This window comes from Thamnophis sirtalis, unplaced genomic scaffold (assembly GCF_051295495.1).
Source record: "Thamnophis sirtalis isolate CommonGarterSnake01/CBP01778 unplaced genomic scaffold, rThaSir2_p1.2 scaffold_9, whole genome shotgun sequence".
NCBI classification, from domain to species: Eukaryota; Metazoa; Chordata; class Lepidosauria; order Squamata; family Natricidae; genus Thamnophis; species Thamnophis sirtalis.
The window spans coordinates 79,281,262-79,302,804 of NW_028261389.1; the positions used below are offsets into that span (position 1 = coordinate 79,281,262).

The 21,543-nt window shown below is 43.0% G+C and overlaps 1 protein-coding gene across 1 annotated transcript in view; it reads right to left on the reverse strand.

Moving 5' to 3' along the window:
* The window catches only part of LOC148044213 (voltage-dependent calcium channel subunit alpha-2/delta-1-like), a 228,767-nt gene that overhangs the window by 157,389 nt on the left and 49,835 nt on the right, over window positions 1–21,543 (reverse strand). The window contains exon 3 of the mRNA XM_087723069.1: window positions 10,515–10,631. Coding sequence (XP_087579195.1) covers window positions 10,515–10,631 — 117 coding nt within the window. The remainder of the gene's footprint in view (window positions 1–10,514; window positions 10,632–21,543) is intronic.

Consider the following 21,543-nt stretch of genomic DNA (forward strand, 5'->3'; position numbering starts at 1 on the left):
AGATCACCGAGCCTCCCTGCTCTTCTCCAACCCTGATTATTTATGACTTATCAGGCCGGCTGAAAGCCTTCATTAATTCTCCGGCCGCGATGACTTCATTCATTCAGACCAGACTTGTTTTTTTTAAGATGTTGTTGTTGTGAGTTTTTTTTAAAAAAACAAAACAAAACCAAAGCACTATATTCTTATTGGTGCAGCAATTGCATTTTACGGCTTGGCTGTTTTGCAGGGTTTATTCCTGCAATAATAATGTTCTGTAGGAAGCTAACACCCACCCCTGTCCTAGAAAAATGAAATATCCTGGGAAATATTGAAAAGGCAGGATATTGTATTTTCCCTGGATCGGAAATGGAGAAACATGTCTTTTTAGGCAGGAAACGGACTCGCTCTTAATAGCCCCCCCCCACCTTTGTCAATGGGCCATTAAAATGCCAGTCTATTCTACATAACAAAGAGGTCCCCCCTCCAGATCCAGGGGGATGGGATTAAAGCATGATAGTATTAGCCCTTTACCCAACTCACCACAGGGCATCTGGGAACTCAACCAAACTTGGGACTCAAAACACAGCCTAGGGAGTTGCCCCTGCATAGCCCCATGGGAGTCTGACAACCAATCAGAATACATTTCTTACACAGGAACAGGAAACAGAGAGGTGGGGCTGAACAGAGAGTATTAAAAAAACCTCGCAATAGCAATAGCAGTTAGACTTATATACCGCTTCATAGGGCTTTCAGCCCTCTCTAAGCGGTTTACAGAGTCAGCATATTGCCCCCAACAACAATCCGGGTCCTCATTTTACCCACCTCGGTTTGAATCCCTAGCCTCGCATAACGGAGTGAGCTCCTGTTATTTGTCCCAGCTTCTGCCAACCTAGCAGTTCGAAAGCACGCAAGAAATGCAAGTAGAAAAACAGGAACCACCTTTGGTTGGAAGGGAACAGCGTTCCGTGCGCCTTCGGCATTGAGTCATGCCGGCCACATGACCACGGAGACGTCTTTGGACAGCGCTGGCTCTTCGGCTTTGGAACGGAGATGAGCACCGCCCCCTAGAGTCGGGAACGACTAGCACACATGTGCAAGGGGGAATCTTTACCTTTAATATCTGTCAAAGAGAAACCCCTAAAAAAAAAAGAGGACATCGAATTCCAGTTAGCTGTCCTTTTGCAATTTTGCCAGCCTTGGTTGTTATCGATCCAAAGAGATATTAGTAGTGACCTTGGAGACTCCGCTCCCATTAGGAGGGAGACCCACGAAACTGATGAGAGTTCCCCCCCTCCCCCCCCATTATTCATCCAAACCACTTAGAATTATTTTCATAAAAACGGGCTTAAAAGGAAAAGGAAAAAAAGAAAGTGCATTAGCAAAACAAAAAAAATGGGCAGGAGACATTAGAAAAAGATGCATTTCCTTCAGGCGGAAGATGCTACGCCATCAACCCGTCTTTCAACATGTTCCTTTCCAAAAAAAAAATTTCTTTTTTTAAGTACAGAAAATTAAAAAACAAACTCCAAGGAGGAAAGAAAAAGGGAGATTTTTTTTTCTAAGAGCAGAACAAAACATTAAAAAGATGAATGAAAAAGTCGAAGAGCGGAAACTTGAATTCTTCCCCTCTAGCTCAGCACTGAGAAATATAGCAAGAGCGTTTAGACTTATATACCGCTTCACAGTGCTCTCACAGCCCTCTCTAAGCGGTTTACAGAGTCAGCCTCTTGCCCCCAACAATTTGGGTCCTCATTTTACGACCTCGGAAGGACGGAAGGCTGGGTCAACCTTGAGCCAGACAGGAGCGAACTACTGGCAATTGGCAGAATTAGCCTGCAATGCTGCATTCTAACAGGAAGGAAGGGAGGGAGGGAGGGAGGGAGGGAGGGAGGGAGGGAGGGAGGGAGGAAGGAAGGAAGGAAGGAAGGAAGGAAGGAAGGAAGGAAGGAAGGAAGGAAGGAAGGAAGGAAGGAAGGAAGGAAGGAAGGAAGGGAGGTTGGTTTAGGTTGTCGACTCCTGTCCTGGTCTAAACTACTGCTCAAATATTTCCTCTGATCCCGTTTAGGGTGCTCAGTTCAGATAAAACCCAGGCAATTAGCAGCAATGGATTTTAAAGCAAACCTACCATTTGTCAATTAACCTTCAAAGACCTCCTGAACAGCACAAATCTAACAGCAAGAAGAAAGCCCAAAAAAGAGAGAGAGAATTTAGACAGAGAAATTAATGTTGCTATTAAAAAAGGCTCTCTCCAGAACAAGACCTGTAACAATTGTCTTTCACTGCTATCCTACAATCATCGCACCTTGTTTCTTAAGTAAACCTCCTCTTTCGACTAAACTACAATCCCTGAGGTCAAGAACTTTCTAAATCTTTGCGTGTTCAGTTTTAATAAAGGAAGAGATACAATACAATACAATAGCAGAGTTGGAAGGTACTTTGGAGATCTTCTAGTCCAACCCCCTGCTTAGGCAGGAAACCCTACGCCACTTCAGACAAATGGCTATCCAACATCTTCTTTAAAATCCCCAGTGTTGGAGCATTCACAACTTCTGGAGGCAAGTTTTTCCACTGGTTAATTGTTCTCACTGTCAGGAAATTCCTCCTTAGTTCAAGGTTGCTTCGCTCCTTGATTAGTTTCCACCCATTGCTTCTTGTCCTGCCCTCAGGCGCTTTGGAGAATAGCTTGACTCCCTCTTCTTTGTGGCAACCCCTGAGATGTTGGAAGACTGCTATCATGTCTCCCCCCTAGTCCTTCTTTTCATCAAACTAGACATACCCAGTTCCTGCAACCATTTTTCATATGTTTTAGCCTCCAGTCCCCTAATCAGTTATCAGCTGCCTTCAGAGTCGGACATCAGTGGGGCAGAAGAACAGCTGGAGCCTGTTCCCAGTGTGCGCATGCGCAGAGTTGCCAGACGAAGGGAACAGCTAAGGAACAATGCTCAACTTGGGAGTAAAGCCACAGACTGGCCCCTCCCATAGCGAATAAAAGAGGAGCAAAAGGGGAGTGGAGTTTGCAGGAGGCAATTAGTTCATTCCTGCATTCTTGCTGAGTATTGGAAGATATCGGCCTTTCCACTCTCCAAGCCTGACAAAGGTCGGTAATTGTGAACTCTCTTGAAACACTGTAGGCCGGGACTTTGCTGGAGAGGAATTCACTGTAAATTAAATAAAAGGGGACGAGGACTTGGCTTCTACTGGTGGGGAAGCCTTGGTCAGAACCCAGTGTGATTTCTGAGTTATGGGTGCATCCCTTCAAATATTAGTTGTAGAAGAACAACAGTAGGAGAGACGTACACCTCAAATCTGGCTCGTGAGCATCAAAAACATCTGTTTGGCCATTGTAAGAGTAAGATGATCTTTGGCATAATCCAGACTGGATGTGAATAGCAATAGCAATAGCAGTTAGACTTATATACCGCTTCATAGGGCTTTCAGCCGTCTCTAAGCGGTTTACAGAGTCAGCATATTGCCCCCAACAACAATCCGGGTCCTCATTTTACCCACCTCGGAAGGATGGAAGGCTGAGTCAACCTTGAGCCGGTGAGATTTGAACCACCGAACTGCAGCTAACAGTCAGCTGAAGTGGCCTGGAGTACTGCACTCTAACCACTGTGCCACCTCGGCTCTGAAGTGTGTGTGTGTGTGTGTGTGTGTGTGTGTGTGTGTGTGTGTGTACGTACGTACGTACGTACGTACGTACGCACATACATTAAGAGCTGAGGTGGCTCAGTGGTTAAATGCAGCACTGCAGGCTACTTCAGCTGACTGCAGTTCTGCAGTTTGGCTGTTCAAATCTCACCAGCTCAGGGTTGACTCAGCCTTCCATCCTTCCGAGGTGGGTGAAATGAGGACCCGGATTGTTAGGGGCGATATGCTGACTCTGTAAACCGCTTAGAGAGGCCTGAAAGCCCTATGAAGCGGTATATAAGTCTAACTGCTAACTGCTATTGATACATACATACATACATACATACATACATACATACATACATACATACATACAATGGTGATTCCAAAGGTGTTTTTTTTTTTCAAAAGGTAACTGGACTCAATTTTTCCTTGAAGACATTTTGCTTCTCATCCAAGAAGCTTCTTCAGTTCCAACTGGATTCAAAAGCACTTTTAAAACAACCCGGATGACTGAGAATCTCTACGTACACACAACGGTCACTTCACTCTACCCCCGTGAATTACAGATACCCAGAACAGAATGCTGATTCGTTTGTGGGGAAGAGAAAAAAAAAAAACCATTAATTTTCCCGGCCGAAGTCATCTGTTTTGTAAGGTGAGAACAGAAGGCACTTCATTAAGAATTCATCGCCTTTACTTATTTATTTATTTTAAATTAAACCTGCTCAGGCTTTTTTCCCCCCTTTTTGCATGCCGTGTTTGGCGAGGCTGATTTATTTGGCCAATTCCCTTGGCTGGGCTAAGGGCAGGCGCTTCTGATCGTCGGAGGCTGGCGTAGAGTTCTCAGGGCAAAAGCAACATCCCCCTTCCTTTCTTTGCATCATATTCCCCTCCAGAATTCAACTCTTAATGAGTCCTTCAAGACCAATCGGTAAACCCCGAGGAAGCCATGAGGGATGCTGGGAATAACTCCCGGTGCCTTCCCCTCTTTTCTAAGAGGCAAAGTTGGTAGAGGAGAACATTTCCTTGTTGCAGATTAAAAACCACCCTACTGCCCCAGGACGGCGGTTTAGAAAACTCACACAGGCAAGTGGGAAGTTACTCCAGAGTGCAAAAAAGAAAAGCAGCTGGAAACGTTTGTTAGTTTAAAGACGCTGTTTGGGTTCAGAAGATAACAAGGGAGTAACGCCAGCTTAATAAAATACCCTGGGGGTGGGTAGAACATCAGAAGGGAAGGAGCCTCCTAATGATAAATCAGCTTGCAATTTCGGATACAGCAAACACACAACGTGTTTAGAGATTTGAGCACAGAAAAGGAAGAGATACAATACAATACAATAGCAGAGTTGGAAGGGACCTTGGAGGTCTTCTAGTCCAACCCTCTGCTTAGGCAGGAAACCCTATACCGTTCCAGACAAATGGCTATCCAACATCTTCTTATAGACTTCCAGTGTTGGAGCATTCACAATTTCTGGAGACAGGTTGTTCCACTGATGAATTGTTCTAACTGTCAGGAAATTTCTCCTTAGTTCTAAGTTGCTTCTCTCCTTGATTAGTTTCCACCCGTTGCTTCTTGTCCTGCCTTCAGGTGCTTTGGAGAATAGTTTGACTCCCTCATCTTTGGGGCAACCCCTGAGATATTGGAAGACTGCTATCATGTCTCCCCTCATCCTTCTTTTCATTAAACTAGACATACCCAGTTCCTGCAACTGTTCTTCATATGTTTTAAGCCTCCAGTCCCCTAATCCTCTTTGTTGCTCTTCTCTGCACTCTTTCTAGAGTCTCCGCATCTTTTCTACATCGTGGCGACCAAAACTGAATGCAGTATTTCCAGTGTGGCCTTACTAAGGCATTATAAAGTGGTATCAACCCTTCACGTGATCTTGATTCTATCCCTCTGTTGATGCAGCCTAGAACTGTGTTGGCTTTTTTGGCAGCTGCTGCACGCTGCACTTGTGCGACGGTGACAAAACAGCCGCCCCCCCCCCCACACCGCAGTTTACAGGGGTGTAGAAAGAGGGCCCAATAAGCAGCTTTTGAAGGGGTTATCATCTAAAGTGAGTTTAGTATCCAAATTTTCAATCCTGACCATACCGGTTAAAACATGAAGGCCATCTTATCTTCAGCACCATGGACAGCGGTGAAAAAAAAGTTGAAGGGTAAAGGCTGAATTTTCTGGTCCAGGATTATGACTCTTGATGACTCATAATGTTTTCCTCTGCACATCCCAGACGCTCGGCTGTGACCTGAATGTTAAGATGTGCAGGAGAAGTAGACAACCTCTTTTTGTCAGAAATGCATTCACTCCTCCGGCTGTTGCGCAACCACCGAAGGGCCCCTGCACAAAAGAGGCTACGAGTCACGGAGAATGAGAAATGTCACCTCTGTCTATTTATCTCTGTCTCCCTTTCTCTCTCTTTCTTTGTCTTTCTCTCTCTTTTCTCTTTCTTCCTCTGTGTCTCTTTCTTTCTTTCTCTTTTCTCTATCTCTTCTCTTTCTCTGCCTCTTTTTCTCTTATTCTTTTTCTCTCTCGCTCTGCCTCTATCTCTTTCTTTCTTGCTTGCTCTCTCTGCTTCTCTCTCTCTCTTTATACCTTCTTTCTCTCTTCTCTTTCTTTCTCTGCCTCTTTCTCTCTCTTTCTCTAACTCTTCTCTCTCTCTCTCTCTCTGCCTCTCTCTGTGTGTCTTTCTCTTTGCCTTTTTCTTTCTCTCTTCTCTTACTCTCTCTTTCTCTCTCTTTCTCTCTCACTGCCTCTTTCTTTCTCTTTCCTCTTTATATATATCTCTCTCTCTTCTCTTTTCTTTCTCTCTTTCTCTCTCTCTTTCTATCTCTCTCTCTCTTCTTTTTTACTATCTCTCTCTCTCTTCTTTTTCTCTGTCTCTGTGTGTTTATCTCTCTCCCTCCCTCCCTCCCTTCCTCCCTCCCTCTCTCTCTCTCACACACACACACACAGACAAAACAAGAGAGAGAGAAAAAAGGAGGGAAAGGGAGGGAAGTCAACCAGTGAAGTTGCAAACACATGAATGGGACATTTGAGTGTGGAGGGAAAGAAGCGATACCATCATTCTTCCAATTCATTTCAGGCTAGGTGAAGGACTGGATTCAAATTCAAAATTCAAGGAAAGGAGTGAGGGGAAGAGAAAAAGGGTGGGCGAGCAAGCTACTCTTTTGAGTTTCGGAAGAAGGTGTGGTGGTCTTAAGCCCAATGCTGAACCAGAGGATCAGAACAGGAATTAATGTTATTCAATGAAATCAACAACGCTCTTATCTTCTGTTTGGAAGAATCCCCGAGTGTCCATGGGTCCATTTTCATTTTTTTTATTGCTACTACTTAACAACCTCGGGACTCTCAAGTCAGATCTGAGAAACCATTTCAGAGTCATTAATCTCAAGCCCACATATTGGTATTTCCCAGAAAGCTTGAAGAGCACAAAGAGATGTTTCCACTACAATGGGAGGCCTCCGGCAGTTTTTCTAAGATGCTACATGGAGTATATTTTTTACTGAGTATCTTTTCAGCTCTCTTTATGTCCCCAAGAAGAGAGGATGTGTGAGCATGGGTACACGCTTGTGTGACGAGCACGAATTTGCAAGGAACTTGAGAGAAACAGGAAAAGAAACGGATACGCTATATAGGTGTCAAAAGAGGAAGACAGAACTTGTAAGCGAGGAAGCTGAATAATTAGATTGCATGCAATTCTTTCCGAGAAAGCAATAACCAGATGCAAAACCCAACAGGGCTCTTGGTGAGAATGTGATGGAGTGCAGCAGCATCTGGAAAAATGCTTTCCCCTTAGACACGTCCCTTGCCCCTCGCTTCCTTATGAGTTCTTCTCCCATCAAAATTTCCCACCATCTCTGTTTCCCTACCTTTCTGTGGTAGGAAAAGTGCAAGGAGGAGGAGGAAGAAGAAGAAAAAGAAGAGCAAGAGGGGGGAGGGGGGAGAAAGAGAAAGAGAAGGGGAAGGGGAAGAAGAGGAAGAAGAAGAAGAAGAAGAAGAAGAGGAGGAGGAGGAGGAGGAAGAGGAAGAGGAAGAAGAAGAAGAAGAAGAAGAAGAAGAAGAAGAAGAAGAAGAAGAAGAAGAAGAAAAAGAAGAAGAAGGGGAGGGGAGGGAGAACAAGAAGGAGAAGGAGAAGAGGGGGAGGAGGAGGAAGAGGAGGAGAAGAAGAGGAAGAGGAAGAAGAAGAAGAAGAAGAAGAAGAAGAAGAAGAAGAAGAAGAAGAAGAAGAAGAAGAAAAGAAAGGGGACGAGAAGGAGGAGGAGGAGAGGAAGAGGAAGAAGAAGAAGAAGAAGAAGAAGAAGAAGAAGAAGAAGAAGAAGAAGAAGAAGAAGAAGAAGAAAAGAAAGGGGACGAGAAGGAGGAGGAGGAAGAGGAGGAGGAGAAGAAGAGGAAGAAGAAGAAGAAGAAGAAGAAGAAGAAGAAGAAGAAGAAGAAGAAGAAGAAGAAGAAGAAGAAGAAAAGAAAGGGGACGAGAAGGAGAAGGAGGAGGAGGAGAAGAGGAAGAGGAAGAGGAAGAGGAAGAGGAAGAAGAAGAAGAAGAAGAAGAAGAAGAAAGAAAGAAAGAAAGAAAGAAAGAAAGAAAGAAAGAAAGAAAGGGGACGAGAAGGAGAAGGAGGAGGAGGAGTCTTGAATGTATGACTGTATGAAAGCGTACAGACCATTCTTGCAGACTTTCAACACCCAAATAGATAATATTTAGTAAACAGAGAGCAAACCCCACTCCCTTCTAGCACTGATGATGCTACCTAGTTAGGTAATGAAATGTCTGCAAGAAAACCACCAAGCTCAAAGACCTCACAGTTCAACCCTGAACTACATGCATCCTCTTCTAAAGGAGCCAAAGGCTGTTGTAACGGTGCAACTAAACTAGTAATTAAGATATGCTGTTGCCATGAGTGATAAAAGATTTTTTCAATTCATAACAGCTTCCCTCCCAAGCTGTTTATCTGTTATGGTCAGTCCTACAAGATCACTGTACACTTTTCCTTATAACACACAAACCGGTTAAATGCAGAAAATATCTTAAAAATGCCCCAAGCTTTTGTTTCCGTTTTTCTGGCTTTCTAAATAATAAGCAAAAAAAGGCAGAAATAGTTTGCAAGTCAGCTCATTAACTCTTATCTATGACCAGGGATGGGAGGAAATAAGTTACAGTTAAGAATTAAACTATAGTTCTGGTAACAGCACTACCGACCATGAAAAAAATTGAGAACGATCACAAACTGACAATATTATTTGTAATGCATCTTACATTGCTAGCCTCCCCGATCCCACCATAATTTTCCCAGAGCCCTGGAAATGTATCTGTTGCGAGACAAATCACTTTCTATCATATTTTGCACTGCCTTATTGGGTTTCGAGATATTTAATTAGGTTGGGTATCCAGAAAATTCATGCGCTTTGACAATACAAATATCCCATGAGCTATTCGGCAGCTGGGAGGGTGGAATCGTGACCTGTCAGTCAAAATCGAAGCATCTGCCCTTTTATGAAAGCAAATGAGCCGATTTTCCATCCCAGAAATACACAACCACATTCTGCACCGCAGACACCGAAAGATATTCATGAACTCTCAAGCGGAACTGAACACAAATACTGATATTTGGATTGGCGCAAATTCTTTCGAAAGAGGAGACCTGGAATATGGGTCTCCAAATCACTTTTTTCTACATCCCAGCTGTGCAACAATAAATTCTTCTATCGATTATTAAGTTTCAAACTTATCGCCCATTCTGGGCTGTGGGGAAAGATTTGTATCCTTAATTTGTGCTTCTCCTAGTTCAGGGGTTGGCAACCTGCGGCTCCGGAGCCACATGTGGCTCTTTCATTCCTCTGCTGCGGCTCCTTGTCGCCGGTCAGCTCCACAATTGATTGGGCTTTTGGTTAAGAAAAAGGACGCCTTGCTAGAAGGAGACTCTATGGTGGGGGAACCGGACTTCCGGTCGGCTCCAGAATTGAACGGGGGGGGGGGGCTTCCAGTGAGGACCTTTGTGGCTCTTTGGGTGTTTGCCCTACTCACAAAATATGGACTCACGCAATTTCATGCTGTGTGTAGAAACACATCACAGCGTTGCTAGCTGTCCATCGTGCATCCACTGCTCAACTGTATTTCCATCGAAGAGAATTGTCAGATTGTACACAGCCCCTCTTTGGGGGATCATTAAAGCAGCCATGTCTTTGACTAGCCTTGTCTAGCTATTGAAGAAGCTGTCCTTGGCTCCCTTTGTAACTGAAACAACTTTGCTGTGTGAGACATAGGGTGGGAAGGTTAGAGGTAGCCCTCGACTTACAGCCAGAATTGAGACCAAAATTCACATCTGTAAAGTGAGACATTTGTTGATTTTTGCCCCATTTTAAGGCCTTTCTTGCCACCGTTGCTAAGGGAATCACTACAGTTGTTAAGGTAGCACCCCGTTGTTGAGTGAATCTGCCTTCCTCATTGACTTTGATTGTCAGAAGGTCACAAAAAGGGATGATATGACCCCGTCATAAATATTAATCAATTGCTGAGCGTCTGAATTTTGATCTCGTGACCGATGGGGATGCGACAATGGTCGTAAGTGACTTTTTTTCCCAGTGCCGTCGCAACCTTGGTCACCAAATGGACTGTTGTAAATTGAGGACTACCTGCAACCTGGGAGGGCAGGCCCACAATTTGGCTAAATCTCTGAAGCAGCTGCACGCACACCCATAGATGCGTCTGCTTTGATCCTTCAGAAATGCTTCGGACATGCTCTTGCCGGGTTTTAACCTCTGCACGTTTTGAAGAATTGGCACAGCTTTAATAAATACGGACGTATGAAATATTTCAACTAGACGGGAAGATGAAAGGAAGAATAAAGGGCAGTTACGCCTCCATTTCGGAATGAAGACTAGGAAACGTGAGGTTTCTACTTACTATCAAGGCGGTGGATCTGTTACTCAGGAGTTTCTCAATGTCTTGAGCGGCACTTTCCACTAATTGCCGTGCGTTGTTGGCTTCCACTGTGTACAAATTTTTGTTCCTCTGATAAATCTGAAGGAGGAAACGAAACAAGACACCTGAAGAATAACAACAACAATAGTAATAATAATGTTCGTACATCGTACATCCTAAGAAGATACTTGGTTGGTAGCTAAGATGCTGGCAGCAACCCGTAGCAACCCTTAGCGCCAGTCAATGGTATTTGTGATACATTTTTAAACGTTCAGTTGACTGAGTTTCATGTTTAATGAACAAAAGAGATAATAATGTTTGCAACTAATTGGGCAATTGTACAATTTATTGAGAATGACGTACCAGGAGATGCCAGAAAAAGAACTGGGGGGAAAAAAAACCCCAAAATATTGTGAGCCGGCCATCGAAACGACATGGCTGTGGATGAAACATGTAACAGTGATACCCATGGTCATCGGGGCACTTGGCACCATGTCCAAGGATTTTACAAACTTGTACATCAAGATATTGCAGCTTCCTGCTAGGACACCAGTGGAAGTGCAGAAAACTGCGCTACTCGGAACATAGAGTTGAGGTGGCGCAGTGGTTAGAGTGCTCTCCTGCAGCCACTTCAGCTGACTGTTATCTGCAGTTCAGCGGTTCAAATCTCACCGGCTCAAGGTTGACTCAGCCTTCCATCCTTCCGAGGTGGGTGAAATGAGGACCCGGATTGTTGTTGGGGGCAATATGCTGACTCTGTAAACCGCTTAGAGAGGGCTGAAAGCCCTATGAAGCGGTATATAAGTCTAACTGCTATTGCTATCGTACATTTTAAGAAGACCCTTGGATTGATACCTAGGATGCTGGCAGCAACCTGTATCAATCATTAGCACCAATATTAGTGATATATTTTTAAATGCCCAGTTGTCCGAGATTCATGTTTAATGAATAAAAGATAACAACTACCACAACAACAATCATCATCATCATCATCATCACCCACCGAAAAGGTAGACTAAGGAAGTATTTCTCAACCACGGCAATTAAGCAAGAGAGCTGATAAGGGAGTTTTGCCACATTTTACAAACTTTCTTGCCTAGGTTGTTAAGCAAACCACGGCAGTTGTTACGTTAGTCACGCAGTCGTTAAGTGAATCCTGCATCCCCCGTGACTTTGCTTCTCTCAGAAGTATGTGCTAGATTTTAAAGTAATATGATTGCACTTGTATACTGTTGCTTTTTTAATTTTAGTGTAAAAATAGGAAGCTGAATATGTTGACAGATAGTAGAAATACACCGAAGGGAGGAGCAGAGGGAAAGAAGAAAGAGGGGTAGAGAGGGTGGGAGAGAGAATCGGAGGGAGGGTGAGATGGAAGGGAGGGAGTTTATTGGGAGAGAGGAGTGATAGAGAGGGAGGGGAAGTAGGGTAGAGGGGAATGATGGAGGGGAGAAAGGAAAGTTGGAGGGGGGTGAAAGAAAGGGTGTATGGAGGGTTGAAGTGGTATATTGGGTTTGTATTTTGGGGGGTATTGTTGACAAGAATGGCTGTGTTTATTGTTCAATGTTATACGGCCCCGGTTATGCACAGTATATATGTGACTGTATGAAATGAAAATGAAAATAAAACATATTTACAAAAAAAAAAGATGTTATATTTACCATCTCAGATATTTCCTCTAATGTAACTAAAGGCCTCATTTTCCTTCTACAACATATATTCAGTTAACATTAGCATTGTTTTCCCCCAGAGAGTATACTTCTATTCATTGTTAATCTTGCATTTCATACCTTCAAACAGAGATCTTATTCCTTCATTGTTCAGCAAGGCATCGCTGCCTATATATACCAGTTTTCATTTGTTCCCCTATTAGAATTGCCTTATCAGCAGCGAAATATCATTATAGTAAGTTCTTAACCTTATACGTTATATCACCAGACCTTATATTAGTACTTCCTTATATCATTGTTGAATTATTTCACAGCATAATTATATCATCATTTACTTTTTCCAACTAAGGCATAAGTGTATCATTTTTCATTTCCAAAATTTTGTTTTTTTCCCTTAGCCATTGATTCAATATTATTTGAAGATGTAGATGTTAAAACAACCGTAACCAAACGACATGCTGCATGTGATGATGGCTTCCCCCCCCCCTTTTTTGGACTTTTTTTTTTGTCCTTTTTGGCCTCCCCCCCTCCCCCCACCTTTTTTTTTCTCTTGTTTTATTTTGTTTTTTGTTTTTGTTTTTTAAACCCTAGCTTATTGTGGTGTTTATTAAATATACAACAGAGAGATACGGGATGTATATGCACCTGTGATCAAACGACATATTGTATGTGAAGATGGGTTTCCCCTCCCCCCCCTTTTTCCTCCCCATCTTCTCCCTTTCCCATTGTTGTCTGTGTAATAAAAAAATAAAAAATAATAAAAAATAAAAAAATAAAATAAAAAAATAAAAAAATAAAAAAATAAAAAGATGTTATAGACGAGGGGAAAACAATAAAACTCTGCTTTAAAAAAAAAAGAAAAATCAGATTTTTAAATCTCGGAGAAGAGAGGACTCTAACTCTTGCCAAATTACAGTTCTCGGCACTCCCGAGTGGCATTCCTGCCACCCATGACTCTGATGTTGTAATTAGCGGTGGCCAAATCCTTTCTATTTTAAAGAACGCAAAATGTACCCATGTACACAGAATCCTACATCTTCATGGCAACCAAAACAACCGGGGCTATAGAAAAGATTTTGGGAGGGGGAAAATATGCTTAAGATTTAGATTTCTGGATTAGACCCGTTGCATAATATTTTCCAAAGCAGAATTCTTGATCGGGGCTTAGCCTATAAACAGACCCTGTTGAAATGGTGTAGTTAAAGCTGCTGAGCTTGTCACTGGAAAGCCGTCAGCCTGGGTTCGAGACCCGAGCGCTGCGTGGTGGGGTGAGCTCCCGTCCCTTGCTCCAGCTCTTTACCCACCTAGCAGTTGAAAAGCGTGCAAAAGGAAGGGCTGCAGGATTTGGGGTTGGCTAATCTAAGGAAAAGAAGAATTGGGGGTGACAGGATAGCAGTATTCCAACACTTGAAGGGCTGCCACAAAGAAGAGGGAGTCAAGCTATTCTTCAAAGCACCTGAGGGCAGGACAAGAAGCAACGGATTGAAACTCATCAAGCCTACAGTAGTTGTAGATACGCCAACACTGGAGATTTATAAGAAGAGTCTAGACAGTCACTTATCTAAAATGGTATAGGGTCTCCTACATGAGCAGGGGGATGGACTAGAAGACCTCCAAGGTCTATTCTACTCTACCCTACCCTACTCTATTCTCTATATTTTCTATTCTATTCTTATTCTATTCTCCTCTACTCTACTCTATTCTCTATATTTTCTATTCTAATCAATTCTATTCTTATTCTTATTCTTATTCTTATTCTTATTCTTATTCTTATTCTTATTCTTATTCTTATTCTTATTCTTATTCTTATTCTACTCTACTCTACCCTACCCTACCCTACTCTACTCTATTCTCTATATTTTCCTATTCTTATTCTCTTCTATTCTCCTCTACTCTACTCTATTCTCTATATTTTCTATTCTATTCTTATTGTTATTCTATTCTCCTCTACTCTATTCTCTATATTTTCCTATTCTTATTCTATTCTCCTCTACTCTACTCTATTCTCTGTATTTTCTATTCTAATCAATTCTATTCTTATTCTTATTCTACTCTACTCTACCCTACCCTACTCTCTATATTTTCTATTCTATTCTTATTCTATTCTCCTCTACTCTATTTTCTATTCTATTCTTATTCTCATTCTCCTCTACTCTACTCTATTCTCTGTATTTTCTATTCTAATCAATTCTATTCTTATTCTTATTCTACTCTACTCTACCCTACCCTACCCTACTCTATTCTCTATATTTTCTATTCTATTCTTATTGTTATTCTATTCTCCTCTACTCTATTCTCTATATTTTCTATTCTATTCAATTCTATTCTTATTATACTCTACTCTGTATTCTATTCTATTCTATTCAAATGAGAGTAGATCAACCGGTACCACTTCGGTGGGAAGGTAACAGCGTTCCGTGCACCTTTGCCATATAGCCACATGGCCATGGAAAAGGTCTCCGGACAACGCTGGTTCCCTCCACCAAGAATCAGATATAAACACTCCGCCCTAGAGTCAAGCATAATTGGACAGGGAAACCGTTGCAGTTACGCCATGTAGAAGAATCTCTTTTGATAGAGACTCTGATCTTTTGTTGAGCCAAGGCCCAACAAGGGAATGACATTCCGAGGACACGTTGAAGCCACAAATTCATTAAGAGAAAAACGCATTGCCTCCTGGAGAAAGATCTAAAGAAACAGGAAAACGATCAGATCAATTGCGATGAATAAGGAGTGTTATTACCGGCGAAACCCAGGTCTATTTCAATAGCTGAAGGCGAAGCGGACGAGCGAGGAAAAAACACTATCGATGAAGGCAACAGATGGCCTGAGCTTCTCCAGACATTACGCTCCTCTTAAGAGGGTGTCACGTTGTCTTAAGAGCAGCCAGCCCAGGCAGCACAAACAGGGCCAAGACTAATTCGTTGGACAACTTCCAATGCTTCTGGCGTTACACATTTCACAAAGGAAAAAATAATGGCTTGATTTGGCAACCATCAATACATCCCCAGCCCAGCGCGGCTTAAATGTTTTATTATTGCTCTGTATTTTCAGGACATAAATGGTTCTGTGCATCAATCCACAATTTCTGGAGGCAACCGGCGTGGGTAGTAAATTTCTTGTTATTCCGTAGTAAACAGAATAACAGAGTTGGAAGGGAGCGTAGAGGTTTTCTAGTCCAGCCCCTTACTCAAGTAGATAGCAATAGCAGTTAGACTTATATACCACTTCATAGGGCTTTCAGCCCTCTCTAAGCGGTTTACAGAGTCAGCATATTGCCCCCAACAACAATCCGGGTCCTCATTTTACCCACCTCAGAAGGATGGAAGGCTGAGTCAACCTTGAGCCGGTGAGATTTGAACAGCCGAACTGCAGAACTGCAGTCAGCTGAAGTAGCCTGCAGTGCTGCATTTAACCACTGCGCCACCTCGGCTTGTACTATTTCAGACAAATCTAATCTCTTCTTAAAAGCCTCCAGTGATGAAGCACAACTAAAGGCCTTATTTTCTTCTGTTATCAGAATAACAGACTTGGAAGGGACCTTGGAGGTCTTCTAGTCCAGCCCCCTCAAGGAGACCCTACCTTATCAGAAATACATAGGCCTTCTTTTCTTCTGTTAATAGAATGTTATTGGAAGGGACCTTGGAGGTCTTCTAGTCCAGGGGTCAGCAACCTCTTTCATCCCTCTGCTGTGGCTCCCTGTCACTCAAAATTTGCGTCACAACTGCCAATGTGTGATACCTGCCGGCTCATGATTTATTGAGCTTTTCGACCCCCCGGTAGGGCAACGATGGATAATTCCAAGAAAAGAAAAATTTCAGAAGAAAACAGAATGTTTAATTCAATTAGATATCCTAGTTCTGTGGCCACTCAGGAAATATTCAGGCACGGGAAGGGTTTTGTGGCTCCTGGAGTTTTTTGTTTTTTTTCTGTGAGAAATGGGTCCAAATGGCTCTTTAATAGCAATAGCAATAGCAGTTAGACTTATATACCGCTTCATAGGGCTTTCAGCCCTCTCTAAGCGGTTTACCGAGTCAGCATATCGCCCCCAACAACAACCCGGGTCCTCATTTCACCCACCTCGGAAGGATGGAAGGCTGAGTCAACCCTGAACTGGTGAGATTTGAACCGCTGAAGTGCAGATAGCAGTCAGCTGAAGTGGCCTGCAGTACTGCACTCTACCCACTGCGCCACCTCGGCTCTTTAAGTGTTTTAAGGCTTAAGGTTGCTGAACCCTGTTCTAGTCCAGCCTTCTGCAGAAGCAGGAATCTCTATATCCATGATGGCAAACTTATGGCATATATGCCAGTGGTGCCAGGCAGAGCCTTCTCTCTGTGGGCATCTGCACCGTCACCAGCTGCTCTTCTGGTTTCCGGAGTCCACATGTGTACCAGCCAGCTGGCCTTCACAGGTGCTGGAGTTCCACAAACCGGCTTGAAAACAGCCCCTCCAAATGCCCCCCAAAACAGACCATTTTCGGGCCTTTTTCCGGTCATCACAGAAACCCAGACCGGTTGGCTTTTTGTGGCTTCCATGTATTTTCCACCTTGGCTTTTAAAATCTGCGCACTGTTGCAGGCAAAGAAAGCCAGGCTGAAAAGGAAGCTCCCGGAACCGCTAAGAATAAGTCTCCTGTCTGAATTATAATTCATGTGTTTTCTCGCCCGACTGAATTAATGAAGGATACGAATTGTACCAAGCGATGTACGTACATCATCCTGTAGACAAGGAAAGTCACCGTTTTGGTAAGGTTCATCAAAGGAGTCTCTCCGAAAACATTGAAAACCTTGAACTGGTGACTTTTGTTTTTTTTTCTTTATGATGCAAGCAAAGAATCGTAGAATAACAATCTGGAATCTTAAGAGAAGAGAAAAGAAGAGAAGAGAAAGGAGAGGAGAGGAGAGAAGAGAAGGGAAGGGGGAAGGGGGAAGGGAGAGGAGAGGAGAGGAAAAATTGTAATAGAATAGAGTAAGTAGAATAGAAAATAGACTAGACTAGAATAGAATAGAATAGAATAAGTAGAATAGAATAGAATAGAATAGAGGAGAGGAGAGGAGAGTAGAATAGAATAGAATAGAATAGAATAGAATAGAATAGAATAGAATAGAATAGAATAGAATAGAATAGAATAGAATAGAATAGAATAGAATAGAATAGAATAGAATAGAATAGAGGAGAGTAGAGTAGAGTAGAATAGAATAGAATAGAGTAGAATAGAACAGAGTAAGTAGAATAGAATAGAATAGAATAGAATAGAATAGAATAGAATAGAATAGAATAGAATAAGTAGAATAGAATAGAGTAGAGTAGAGTAGAGTAGAATAGAATAGAGTAAGTAGAATAGAATAGAATAGAATAGAGTAGAGTAGAATAGAATAGAATAGAGTAAGTAGAATAGAATAGAATAGAGTAGAGTAGAATAGAATAGAGTAAGTAGAATAGAATAGAATAAGTAGAATAGAATAGAGTAGAATAGAATAGAATAGAGTAAGTAGAATAGAATAGAATAGAATAGAATAGAATAGAGTAGAATAGAATAGAGTAAGTAGAATAGAATAGAATAGAATAAGTAGAATAGAATAGAATAGAGTAAGTAGAATAGAATAGAATAGAATAGAATAGAATAGAATAGAATAGAGTAAATAGAATAGAGTAGAGTATAGTAGAATAGAGTGAATAGAATAGAATAGAATAGAATAGAATAGAATAGACCTTGGAGGTCTTCTAATCCAACCCTCTGAATGACATCTATTTTGTGATGGAGTTTCGGGAAAGGAGCAATAGTGTTAAGATAGCTAATTTAATAGCTGTAACAGTCAAATTAATTACAATAAGCCAGAACACACAGTTATAGTTGATTGATTGGAGAGGGCGGGCTCCTGCATGAGGCAATCTACGTTCTGATTGGTTTCTGGAGGTAAAGGGGGAGTTTCTCTTTTTCCCCGCCTTTTTCTTCTCGCTGTTCGGAATGCTGTTCTGTGATTTACCTCACAATTTACCTCATGACACAGCGATGCGCCTGACTATCTTGTTCAATGCATAAATATAAACGTATAAAATGTATTTGTTTATATAGAAAACACAAGTTCGTGTCAGCATCCCTGACTTCCTTTGGACACCGGCTGTGCAATTCCCTGACATATAGGATTCCCTGCTCCTATTTTGAGCGAGGCGGTTGCAGACTTAACACAACGTGACAAAATACCCTGCGGAAACATTAATTGATAGCCAAGGCCTACGCAGTCAACGCTCCACTGTAAATTTATACGGAGATGCTAAAATAATTTTTTTTAGAAACGCCTTTGAATATAACGCTTGCCTAGCCAGGGCCTTTATTGAGCATGAACGTTTAATTATTGGCGCATTGTAGACAGCGCCCATTTGCTAATTAGATCACAAAAACACCGCAGTTGACAAGGCACACTTAATGGTCAATTAATGAGCCACTTGGAGCAATGAGGAACACGTACCTACAGAGAGAACATGCCCAATGCACACCGAAGGAGTTAGACCCATTTCGGCAGGAGAAGGAGGAAAACACCTCGTTTGAAGCCACACAAAATGGCCCTATACAATGTTTTGTGAAGAGAAGGATTAGGAGGGACATCATGACTTATTTAAAGTTTGCCAGGCCTTGTACAAATCTTAGTTTCTGCTTCAATTCGAAGTTCAGAGGAACAAGAGTTGCATATAGCATTTGGAAAGGGCTATCCTGAATGATTGACTGATCTGGTTGAATGAATGGATGCATAAATGAATGAATGAGTAAGTGAATGAATGAATGAATGAATGAATGAATGAATGAATGAATGCATGAATGAATGCATGCATGCATGCATGCATGGGAACACATGAATATTAGCAGACTAGTCTAGTTAAAAGAAGGACATGATAGCAGTCTTCCAATATCTCAGGGGTTGCCTCAAAGAAGAGGGAGTCAAGCTATTCTCCAAAGCACCTGAGGGCAGGACAAGAAGCAATGGGTGGAAACTGATCAAGGAGAAATCCTTCTTTCTCTCCTTCCTTCCTTCCACCCTCCCATCCTTCTCTCTACCATCCTTCTCTCCTTCCTTCTTTCCCTCCTTGCTTCCTTCCTTCCTTCCTTCCACCCTCCCTCCTCTCCTTCCTTCCTTCCAATATCTCAGGGGCTGCCCCAAAGAAGAGGGAGTCAAGCTATTCTCCAAAGCACCTGAGGGCAGAACAAGAAGCAATGGGTGGAAACTAATCAAGGAGAGAAGCCACTTAGAACTAAGGAGGAATTTCCCGACAGTGAGGACGATAAATCAGTGGAACAACCTGCCTCCAGAAGTTGTGAATGCTCCAACACTGGAAGTCTTTAAGAAGAAATTGGACAACCATTTGTCTGAAGTGGTGTAGGGTTTCCTGCCTGAGCATGGGGTTGGACTAGAAGACCTCCAAGGTCCCTTCCAACTCTGTTATTCTGCTATATTTCCCATTTAAAGAAGAGATTCTATGGGGATTGTAGTGTCATCCAGGCCAAGGTGCTTTTCGAAGGGGCAACTGGACTTCCTTTGTGTTTCTTTGAAGGCGTTTCACTTCTCATCCAAGAAGCTTCTTCAGTTTTGACTGAGCGATGGGAAATGGCTTGGGGGAATTTGCAATCAGTCAGAACTGAAGAAGCTTCTTGGGGGAGAACAAGGCCTTCTGAAGGAAAAAACTATTCCACTGGTTGACTGTTCTCATCCTTAACAAATTTCTCCTTAGTTCTAGGTTGCTTCTCGCCTTGATTAGTTTCCACCCATTGCTTCTTGTCTTGCGTTCTAGTGCTTTGAAGAATAGCTTGACTCCCTCTTTTTTGGGGCAGCCCCTGAGATATTAGAAGACTGCTATCCTGGCTCCCCTAGTCCTTCTTTTCATTAAACTAGACATTCCTGCAATCGTTCTTCTTACATTTTAGCCTTCATCCCTCTAATCATTCTTGTTGCTCTTCTCTGCACTCTTTTCCAGAGTCTCAACATCTTTTTGTTTTACATCATGGTGACCAAAACTGGATGCAATATTCCAAGACTTTGTAAATTCTTCTGTCACGTAGTCTTCACAATCTGTTCACCAAGCAGACCCAAATATTGTCCCCGCATAACAGAAAACCGCGAGAAATCCAAGATTTTCCACCACAGTTTCATCCTTAACTGAAGTTATTTTGATTTGAATGGTTTTAATGGAATCCTCTGTGTGTGTGTGTGCATGTGTGTGTGTGTGTGTGTGTGATGCTCTGTAATTTGCATTTTTAATTGCTCTAAACCATTTGGACTGTGGTGTAAACAGCCCAGCACGATATAAATCTAATAAATCAATACCCATCCGCGGCTTTCCAATCAACCGTAACTCATCTGACATCACCCATAGGAATTGCCGAGAGCCGTAATTGCCTAACGGTGCAAGCCGAATGAGATTTTGGAAGCTGGATCCTAAATTACACCTAGTATACGGCCCCCGCTTCTATTCTTTGCAAGCTCCTGGGATGAGGAATGTCTCCCCTGTTAAGATTTTAGGGCTCCCTTTGCTAGACCAACAAGATAGAAACAACAACGGCCTATTGATTAATTACCTGCTCCCTGACAGTCATTTTGGATTCCAGTGAAACAACCAATGACAAGTTATGGCTAACCCTTTTGTCGTTGCGTGCTGAAAGTGCAACGCACCCGGTGCCCGGACCCATAAGGCAATGCGCATGTGACACACACCCCACATGCCCCAACCCCCTGCGCATGCAGACGTGACTCCTGTGCCTTCCCCGCCCCTCTGCGCTTGTGTGCTTGACATCCACCCCTCACACCCAGTTTTGGGCCTAGTAGGGCTCCCTGCAGCCTCCAGGGACCAAAAACAGGCCGCAGGGGAGCGCAGCACACACACACACACACACACTCCGCCAGCATACACGTGCACCCCCCATCCCTGTTACATGACCACCTAGCCACACCCATCCACTCACATGACCACCTAGCCACACCCACCCAGTCACATGACCACCTAGCCACACCCACCCTGTCACACGACCACCTAGCCACACAATCCAGTCACACGACCACCTAGCCACACCCACCCAGCCACATGACCACCTAGTCACACCCACCCAGTCACACGACCACCTAGCCATGCCCACTCTGTCACATGACCACCTAGCCACGCCCACCCAGTCACACGACCACCTAGCCACACCCATCCAGTCACACGACCACCTAGCCACACCCACCCAGTCACACGACCACCTAGCCACACCCACCCAGTCACACAACCAACTAGCCACACCCACCCAGTCACATGCCCACCTAGCCACGCCCACCCAGTCACATGACCACCTAGCCACGCCCACCCAGTCACATG